Here is a 10,909-nt window from a genome sequence, read left to right as displayed (position 1 = left end):
CTGAACCTATAAGAACCCAAATAGTGGGCTGCTAATTGAGTAGCTTTGTCGGCTGTACCTATGAAAGAATATAACTTTCATGTTCCATAACAATAACGCAAAGGATATATAAAAAAAAGTGTTGAAAATCTTTAATTCAATCCAATTGAAAAGAGAGAGAGTTAATTCAGAACCTCTCTTAGTAAAGAAAGAAAGGAGAGAGAAAAATCGTACTGTAGACCAATGCAATTTCCAAGTACTCAATACTACTAAGATTTAAGCCAACAGAAACTAAATATGTTATTAGGATGTTAGTGCAACTTCCTTAGCACTGCATGTGGAGAGGAGGACTAAACAACTAGTTTTACAAGGTAGACAGACTGTGGTCAGGATGGATGAGACAAATGTTTGTAAATGATTACATAATGTCTTGAGCGTTAAAAGCATGTGAGGATACTCGAAAGAAGACACTACAATGGCTTTACAGCACTCACACTAATGTGGTTGCCATGCCCTGAGTCAGAGAAGGAAACAAAAAGGGAAAGAAATTAAATATATCTTTACATATGCATACACAACATTTTATAGCCTGTTTGACTTGTTAGAAGGTATAATTATAAAAAAAACCCACAGGAATTGCAAATTTAAACAGAAAATCAGGTATAGTTATATCTATGCCTGTTTGCTTTTCCTTCTTAAACTAAGAAAAGTAGCTACAAAAACCACTAGATGTGTGAAGGGTTGAAGCAAACTTTTTTTTGTTTTTTCTCTCCTGTGCTACCTAAAAGCTTGTGCAACTTCCACTGTTGAAAAATTTACTGCTCATAACAGCACAGCTTACCAGGAATAACAGAAAAACAAAGGAGTGGTTTGCTTGCTGTGTAATAGTCACATATCTGGCAAACTAAACGCTCCTGATATGTGACTGGTTTTGACAGGAGGTGAGTGGATTTGCTACCACAGGTAAATACCAGCAAAGAAAAACTAATTTGCTAAACATTGCACTATAGAGACAGTAGACCCTCAGGTCACTACTGAAAAATGACTTGACTTAGCAAGAAGAGCACTGATATTGCTTGCAGTGCCAAGACTGGCTTCCTCCCCACCTCCTCTTTCCTTGTGTATTCACAATTGCAGATCTTGCCAAGGTTCTGTGTTTTCTGACTCTTCTTTTATTTTCTTTTTTCTTTCTTTCACCCCCCCCCATTCAATATTGATTCCTAGTGCAATGATGGGTAACAGTATTGGAAAACACAGCCATTATCTCCCTCTGCCTTCATAACTTCCTATGCTCCATAGTAAACAAACTGAGTAAACAAGGTCAAAAACGACAAAAGAAGCTGAGGAAATTTTCATGGCTTTCATTTGAATGAACTGTACTGTCCATCTGCTTTTTCAATTACAGCATAAAAGTAAATAAACAGGAGAACTACTGTGAAGTAATAATAAAAGAATAAATTAAGCCTAGCATTTTTCCTTTGTTCTTAAAAAGCAGTTTTAATATTCAGAGACAGTTTTCTAAAATAAACCCACTTTTTAGGCTCTGTCCTGTTATCTGAAGGCGAGAGCTGTGGAAGTGACTGCTGGTTTGTGTTGTAATAAGCAGAACGCATAAACAATACACAGTATAAAATTTACCAATAAGAGCCAAAGCCTTTTGAGATACTAAGTATATGCTAAAATTTCCAATGGCCATACTCAGAGTCAGCAGACACTCCCAGTCAATCTCATTTTTGTATCTCCTGTAATAGCTTCAGAGATGAAGATACTATACATTACCAAACCCCAGGAGCTTTTCAAGCTTTACTTGAAAAGCAAGTGGTACATTATGGTTTTAAATTCTGAAATCTGCAGGGACTATAAAACAGAGTAAATTAGTTGGCTGGGTAATAAAGCCAGGACCAGATCCCATAGTGATGAAAGAATTTCCTATGATTTCCAAACAACTGGTTCAGCCAGCTAGCTGAGGTATTTAAAAAAGAAATAGACTGATCTAACCCTAGCTTTTAAAAATAGCTGTGACTTTTGCCAAAGCAGAAATAGGGAAAAAAAATATAGACAGAAGTGCTTTTGTTTAAATGCTCTAGATAAGGACTTAAGAGGTCTTACCTTTCTTCAAACCTAAAGAAGTTTTAAATGGATATAATTTAGAGCATCAAAAGAGACAGAACTGTATTATCATAGATGTTAATTAGAGGCAAGGGTACATAGTAATTGAACCTTCATAAAAGCCTCCCTTACGATTTCAATGTCAAATTACAGTTGTATTTTCTTATTTCACATTTGATCCAGACCCTTGCTGGCTTTTTTGAGCAGTCATACCATGCTTATGTTTGGAGTAACTCTCTACATGGTGCATATGTACAAAGCAAAAGGAGAAAAAAAAAAAAGAAAGTTTGAGGGGAATATTCATGCACATTAGACTGATGAAATTAAAGAAGTGGTAAAGAGAATGGGCAAGGAGGTCTAAATATATGAGCATGCCCATAATGCAGCTTCATATGTTGTATGTTTCACTCCTAAGTAGATTTTGCAGAATTGTGTTGCTAAAATCACTGAGAATACATGCTGACCTACAGAATGTGGCTTTGCCACATAACGATTTAGCCCTACAACAGAGAAAAGCTTCTTCCCACATTCAACCCCAGCAATCTGATTCAAGTACAATCTCAGGCACTTCAGGCTTTGGTATTTCTAGCCAACCGCTTTTGCTGCCTTTTCTCTGAATGTTACCAATCATCTACGCAATTTCAGCTACAAAACTAATCTTTGCAGTATATTACATGTAATAACCCCTTTTTAAAACTAAAGCCCTCATGACCTCTACTGTATTTCAAGAACTTTTCATGATCTAATACAAAATTGAAATATTTCCTTTATCAAGTCCAAATATATTTCTTCTTTTTCAAGTACCACCATCTCCTTTAGTGGAATGAGAGGCAAAAGCATTGAAAGGATTCCTGTAACCTGTTTAACATTTTTGTAATTGCAAGAATTTATAGAACTGCCACCAGGTTATAAAATAAAAACCAAATAATATGGAAGCATATTTGCACAAAGGCACAGAGAGGTGGAAGCCATATGACTAAGATAATTCTGCCCTCAAAGGCTCTCATTATTTTAAATGTTTTATAAGAACAATTTATATGAATTGTCTTTTAGGGAAAAAAAAAAATAAAGAAGAAAAAGGACAGAGGCATGACACAATAATGAAAATTTTAAAAATTCAGTTTCTACTTAACATTTAATTTCTTAAAAGAAGCAATACATTTGTTAAGAAGGGATACAGGATTAGATTCCAGTCATTCCAGTTAAAATATGTACAGACACACAATTATGTGCACACATGTGCTCACATGTGCACACACACACTGTTTCTGTTAAAGGACCTTCAGCTGAAGCAACTGCGGTCTAATCTTCTCTAATGAAGCAAGGAACTATTAATTCTGATTTTGGTTTTGGAGCAATTACGCCACCTACAAGAACGGTAGCACTGGGAGTGACTTATTTTTCTATATGAAATGGTGAAATCACCCTTTGTTTATGGCAATATACTGGATATATTTAGAGGTATTTTAAATTAACAATTTCTGTAACAGAATCCATATGGGTACAATCTAGCACAGAGCAGTTTCTGTAAGTTCAAGCAGGATTTTTTTTTTTTTTATTGTTATGTATACATGCCGTAATGATTATTCAGTGCTTCAAGATATGAACTTCACTGCCCAGGAGGCTGTACTGTTCCAAGTATAAACATCAGGCTCCCACAGATTTCAAGATCCTATGCATTGGCTTGCTTAGCCGAATTCTTTTGTCACATAAAGCATCCATTATATATTAACCACACTTTCTTATTGCAGATGTCTGGTGATAAAACACAGTTAATAATCCAGTATCTGTGTTTCTGAAAACATTTAAAAAGCACAGCCTTATCATCACAAATTCATCCTGCCTTAAACGAAGAGAAACAGAAATGCTACAGAAGGCCTCCACAGTGTCTAACCTAGCAGGAAATATCATGTCCTAAAACCTAACTGGTGACAATTAAATATTTTCACTGAAACAGCTTTGTTTTGTTTTTTCTTTGTTGTTGTTGTTCGGTTTGTACAATATGTGTTTTCTTTAAAGAGATGGTGAGATTTGGGGTTTGGGGGGTATTATTTCTGCTATGACTCATCCAGCATAAATCTCTTCTACAAGAAAGTGCTCCAGAAATAAAAAGTGATACTCAGAATAGTAGTATATATGCAGATGAATTACTACGCTCCACAGCATTGATTGAAAAAAACACCCACTGAAAATGAAGTCAACCTTTAAATAGAAATGTGATGGCATCTTCAAAGAAAAATTGTTTCATTTTCCCCCTTATTAATTCTATTATTTTATCCCACAGGGTATTCACTTCCACCCCAATATATTAGGTTTCCTGTATAATGTGAACAGAAATGTTGAGAACAGAAGTTACTTAAAACAGTAATAGGTCTAGAGAGGGAAGGGGAGAAAGGTGAGGGGAGGGCGGACGGGGGGAAGGAAAGATACAAGATTCTATTTCTCCTCCCTCTTCCCCCCCTTTCCTTTTCTTTGTACATTTTCATTTAATTTTTTTTTTTTTTTGCTTGTGTTTCTTTAGCAAGGGCAAGGTATAGGGACGTGTGGCGGAGCGGTCTTTCCGAGGTGGCAGTGGAGGGTTGCCTTCCCTCTCATTTCCAGTCAGAGTTCACGGCCACCAGTGCTCACTGTCCCATAACTGCAATATCCCTGCAGCGTCTCCCCCGCTTTGACGACTGTCACGTATGGCACCGGTGCACAGCACACAACAAAAGCTTTCCCCCTTCCCCTGCCCAACGGCAAAGAGGGCTGTCCACCTGACCCGAACAGACTGGCAACCTAGCCTGAGGGGTGGCCACAGTGGCCACCACGCTTACAAGAGAAGCCAGCACTCGCGAGCCAGCCTCGCGGCCAGGCCAAGGAAGGCGCAACGCTGGTGAGGTGGCCAAGCCAAGGCAGCAGTGGCTGGCAGGTCCTTTTAAGGTAGAGTTGGTGGCATCCAGCTATGGCCATTGGCCACAGCAGAGCCCTTGCGTTAGGCAGAACTGGAAGAGGTCGCCTGTTATCAGCGTGCAACATCAGCACTGTGGCACTGACAGACGCCCACCGTTTCTCCTCTCAGAGCTGCCAAGAATGGTTGCAACGGACTTTTATCTAACGTAAAATTATTAACTGGATGATAAACACAAGCAAATGTTGCTTTGGGGTAGGTATGCATATTCTTAAATGCAAAATGCCTACCTTTTAAAACACGTAACAAAACTGTATTATTTTCATTGGGTTTTGGCTTACTCTATAAACTCACTACATCATTTTGTAGGATTTTTATTATTATTATTACAGTTTCATATTTCTGTTCAACTTGAAATGATGAATGCAAACCCAATACAATCAGTAACAAACGTATCCACGGTGACCAAAAAACAAACTCTAAAGCACAACACAGTGAGTGAAAACTAGCAGTTATTGAAACCACTCCATCAAAATTCTGGTGCAATGTAAAAGAAAGGCTCATGCAATTAGAAGAGTCACAATAAGTTTAATTATTTGAAGGCTCAGCTTGAATACTAGAATATACATAGTAGAATACAGTAGAATATCTCAGCTCAAAATCTTCTTGGAGGCTACAGCTCTAAAGAGAGCAAGAAACGCTATGAACAGTTCCTGAATTTAGCAACTTTTCTCTCTGATGGTTAAGAAACTCACTTCACCCATTAATACTTGCTCTATAAAAATAATACTTTCAGAGGGTTAGGTCTTACTTTCCACGGTAATTATTTCAGTATTTATCTCAACATTAATGCTGTACATGTACATTCCCACTATGCCACCTTACATCAGCAGCAATTAGACAAGAAGGCCCAGAAAAATAAGCAAGATGCATACACATGTACAGAAATGATTTCTTTTTCTTCCCTTCCTATCCTTCAGGTGGCCCAATAGTAGCATGCACAAAGAAAAACCACAAAATACTTTACTAATATTGAAAGGACTTTTTTTTTTTCCCCTCAGAAATTATAAAATATCAGTATTTTCTACGTGACGGCTATAGCAATCTTAAGTCAAAATAGATGCGCGAGGTACGCAGTTGAGCTTTCACTCAGCTCTGTGCAACACTGTGCTGTGCAGTAAGTGTTACAACAGGGACAGGTGAGATTACAGACATTCTGGCTTCTCACAGACAGAGCAGGAAAAGTCCCAGAACTACCACAGGTCAACACTATCCACATTAGCTCATGCTTTGTCATGCAAAAGTCATAGACAAGAACATTCATTTAAAATTTAAGATTAAAGGATGTTCAAAACTGAACATAGCAGACCGAGAACCTGCCTAGCAGAAACTTTCAGCTCTGCTCTCAGAAGTGAAATCTCCTACATAGCAGAAAGCACAATCCAGTTTGTTCTAATTAAAAACTCGTGTTGCATCAGAAACAAATAAGCATGTGAAGTTTGTATTTTTTCAAAGAAGTAACACCAAAAGAGGTTTGATCACCATTAGATGTTTTTGAACCTTATAGACAGAAGAAAATTATAAAATTAAGTACCATGCAGTTAACATATACCTAATACCCTAACCGGTATAACTTCAGGAAACCACAACTTCTAATCCTAGTCACACAGGCATTTGTTGCAAAACTCACTGTAAAAAAAAAAAAGAAAATCCATCTCACACTTGCGATGCTATTAAAGGTAGAAAAATAACCCAAACAACTGAGAAAAAAAATAACCTAATGCCACATTTTTAACGGTGAAGAGACTTAATCCAAATTATTCAAACCTAAAACCATAATGCTTGTCTATTTTTCCTCAATTTTTAGAAAATGTAGTGAATCTAAAACATTGCAAATTTATCTTTGAAAGGGACTCTGAACAGTTCTTACAACTCTGTCAATTTATATTTTTTTCTGTTAGGACAGCTGACATCAAAATCAATCTGAGTGTCACTGTTAAAGACAACATCCTTCTCCTGTATTTTTAATTTTATGCAAAAAAAGAAAATAATGCTTAGCATGTCATAAAGCACAGTAATTTTGTGACAGGGTGCAGAATATTACAAAAGTTCTTCTCTTAAAGCTTGAAGTGAACTCTTGATTCAATATTTAATGAAACTGAGAAAGCTGCTGAATGTCCCAGAAATCCTCCAGCTCTCTGCTCCGTGTTCATTCTAAGTATTATGCAGCTATAAATTAACACTGAGGCTAGATGAGATTTCAAGTAGCCACGAATAGTATTTTTCCATCACACCACTGAATTTTCTTTTTTTTTTTTTGCTATTTAGCAGCACCAACTTGCAGCATTATATTGCTATTGTACATCCCAGCCCAGTACTGCAGCACTACATTGCTTAGACACAGCTCTATGCTCCAGCATGTTTTTAGGGTATGCAGCCAGCTCAGCTGTAAGCCTGAGGAAGATTTCCATCAAGCAAGAAAACTAAACTCTCCACAAATATTTAACAGCTCCAAGACCTCTAAAGGCTTAAAATAATAGGCATTTTGTGGTATGCTGGGAGCAAACCCCACACTAGTGATCTGCATAACGCAGAGTCCTCGGCAAACACACCACTGCAAATAAAGCATTGTTTTGCCCCTGTATCTGTGAATTCTTCAAACTAAACGCTGAATGAAATCCTAAGGCTTACTGTGCCTCCCCACCACAGACAGAGCAGTAGCAGCCCGTCCATTACATTAAGTTCATCTAAAAGTTCCCATGCCTCACAACCATTTCTCATCCCCTCACAGCAGATGAAACACAAGTTCATCTACAACAAACCCAAGATAAGTTCACCCCATCTCGCTTCTTTTTCAAGCTGCTAAAACTATGTGGTAGCCCGCTCAAACAGAAGATTTCCCAGACAATGGAATCCTTTCAAACTGCACAGCCGGGAGGATTCCCCAGTTGTCAGTTTTAGGTGCGTGCCAGCACGAAATGTTCTTCAAACCGAAATTTATAATAATCACTCCTATTGCTATACCGTGAGCAGAAGCAGAATTACATCCTAGTTCACACTTACCAAAATACATTATGTTTCTCATTAATCATGCAGTCAGGATCCCACCGCTGTGTATTCAGCATTAGCTCCGGCACAGGGCTGACATGTAAAACACAGCTCTTTCATTCTACATCATGTGGAAATTTCCCAGCACCAGAAGCGTGAGCGAGCAGCGTGCCTCCTCAGGAAGAGCGCTTTGCAGGCAGTCTTATCCCTGATACAATCCCTGTCTGATTTAGCGTTTACTCCGGCTGCATGCTGCACTGCCCATTCTTACTGTAATCTGACTCCTCCTTCTGATGTCCTTGCTGGGCTTGTGACATCAGGGCTCGGAGTACTACAAACAGATCTTTTCTTTAACAGGCTCGCAACGACGTGCTCTAATATCCTGGTTAACCTAACTCAGGCTTGGAAAAATAAAAAAAAAAAACAGCCCTTCCAAAATCATACGGGTGTTTTTTCTTTTGGCAGCAAATGCGTTCAGTGACATAACATGCTCAATTACATAATCAATGGGAAAGACAAAGCATATATTGTTAGTGTATTTTTCTTTGAAGGGTAGGCTCCCGGAGAAGACCCGAGTGCCCTGGTCCCCCAACTTTAGTGAAAGATAAACATGCTTGACACTTTGCAAGATCATGTCCCCCTACGCCTTTTTTTTTTTTTTTTTTTAAATATATAAATCAGTAGTTACACTTCAATAAACTATTTTAATCTGAATGTTGGATAGGGCTCAGTCTGTTTATATTTTTGAAAAACAACTGAAAAATAGGTAGCTCAATTTCAATAGAGCTGAACTGATTTTTTGAACTGTGATGTCTTGCAGGAATAACAAAGCATGAGGATGGCAGATCTATGACAGCAAGGATTGGTAACGGATTTTACAACCCTTCATCCTCCAAGTCTCCAGCTCCTTCCTGGCCCAGGCTGGTAAGTCATTAGCAGCTATTTTATTGTTCTGTGACAAATGGAGTGGCCCTCAGTTTGCTGTAAATAGGTCCCCACACAATCCCTGCTGCTACACAAACTAGTAGCAGCTTTAGAGAAAGAAAGACCAAAGAAATATTGAACTACTCTCTGCCACCCACGTGTAGTGCCTCGAGAGGGATCTGAAACACAGGTGTGGCAGCGTGGTGAAGACTATGCAGTCTGTATTTGTGCACAGATTACTTCTGTTCTGCAAATCTACAGAGGACATCGGTTTCCTGCTGCCAGTCTGGCATATATCACTGGTAATATACTTAAACTAAATAAAGGTAAAAAATAATGGACCGTATGCAGAATTGTTTATTTCATTATAATAGGAGCTAATGAGATGAATGTTTCATTCTACAGGAAAGAGGCTGACAGGTATGATTTATTTAAAGCTCCACTTCTTATTTGTAAAAGCTCCATGCTTTTCTATTTTATGAGGTCCAATCTTTTAGGGCAAAGTTATCCCACCAGCAGAGCAGCCAAGGAATGCTCCAATTGGAGGAGAAGAGTTAAGAGCCCAGGTGTACATCACTGCTACACCACCTCTCAGCACGAGCCCTCTGCAGCACTGCTCTCATGAGGTTTCATGCTACCTATACGCAAGCCACCAAGATTAAACAGTGGCATGGAGAAGTGGGGCATGAATTGGAGTCCTGTCCCTCACTGACAGTCCCACAGTTCTCCATTTCTGTTGCCTAGCCTTTCTTAGTGCCCTTTCTTATTCCAGCTGCCCCTAGGAAGAGCCATATCTGACATGAGAGATACACAGATAAACTCCAAAATAAACTTTGCTTCACAACTAAAGAGCACATGATACAGAAATGTGCTTTGAGGCCATGTTGGGTTGAAGAAGGAAGATCAAGACTTCTTGTGTGGTTCAAACTGACTAACGGCAACTTAAGTTCAGCAAATCCTATATCAAAGTGAAGAAACACCATCTAGAAACCCGGCTGGGGGAGAAGAGCTGCCTATAAATCATGACCTGTATTTTAACTAGATGGTTTGGACAGCAAGTAACAGAGAGTTTTCATGGCACCTTCCTTTCCTCTATTTCAACATTACGATGCTCATTTACTTCCGTACAAGGAAGGACACTTCACTATAGGAGAAAACACCACCGTCAAATGCTGGTTTAAAGTATCTCAGCTGAGCCACTCTAACATGCCCTGAGCAGTAGGTATAAGCTAGTATTAGAAGACTTCTGTAGCACAAGCATTCCCTCCCCTCCCTCACCGAGGGTAACAGCTCAGAGAACCAATTTGCTGTGATTTCAAAGTAGCTTCAGCTACTTTGCTAGCTCTAAAGTGCTTTTGCAGAGGCCCTGTGTGATGCCCTTTAGGACACTCTGCACCCAGTCACAACATTTGCCTGTCAGGCTATGTTTACCTTATCACAGCAAAGCTCAGGCTCACCCTGCCAGGAGTCAGACCCTGGTGAGGTGTAGGCTACCTCCAGCCTCGATGTCCCTCCAAGCTGAGGTGCCTTGCTGATTCGTGCCATCCGCTGGCCAGCTGAGCCCAGGTAGACACGGCCCATGTCTGTGTAGATGTACAATTAGCGTCAGACAGCAACCCTGCTGCCTTTAAACATCCTTTCTGGAGCTGGCTGCTCTGTTACAATACCAATTTGGTGGAGCCTGATGGAAGGTCATCTCCTCAGGAAGGGTAAACAGTGAAACACCACATAAACTCACATACACTTTACTACTTGGTTCTGAATGTTATCTCCACTTTTGGTTTGCACTTTGGTACACAAAACAATCAGGACTATCTCTCCCTTACTGCATATTTTTTTGTGTTCTTATAGTAACCATACCATCAAAGTAGCCAAAGGGAAGGTAAACCAAGAAGTTTTCTTTAATTTTTTTGCATTTCAACTATGGAACAAATACAAGGGAGGAGAGAAAATCACTGA

General features: G+C 39.1%; 1 protein-coding gene across 1 annotated transcript in view; it reads right to left on the bottom strand.

The window, feature by feature from the left end:
• The window catches only part of ZNF385D (zinc finger protein 385D), a 165,326-nt gene extending 154,795 nt beyond the window's left edge, over positions 1-10,531 (bottom strand). The window contains exon 1 of the mRNA XM_008939557.1: positions 10,382-10,531. Within this exon, the coding sequence (XP_008937805.1) occupies positions 10,382-10,531 (150 nt within the window). The remainder of the gene's footprint in view (positions 1-10,381) is intronic.
• Between the last annotated feature and the right edge of the window lie 378 nt (positions 10,532-10,909).

The sequence above is a fragment of the Merops nubicus genome, unplaced genomic scaffold (genome assembly GCF_000691845.1).
Source record: "Merops nubicus isolate BGI_N331 unplaced genomic scaffold, ASM69184v1 scaffold5874, whole genome shotgun sequence".
NCBI lineage: Eukaryota > Metazoa > Chordata > Aves > Coraciiformes > Meropidae > Merops > Merops nubicus.
The sequence above is the reverse complement of the archived record's forward strand: the minus strand, read 5'-3'. Positions and strand labels throughout refer to the sequence as shown.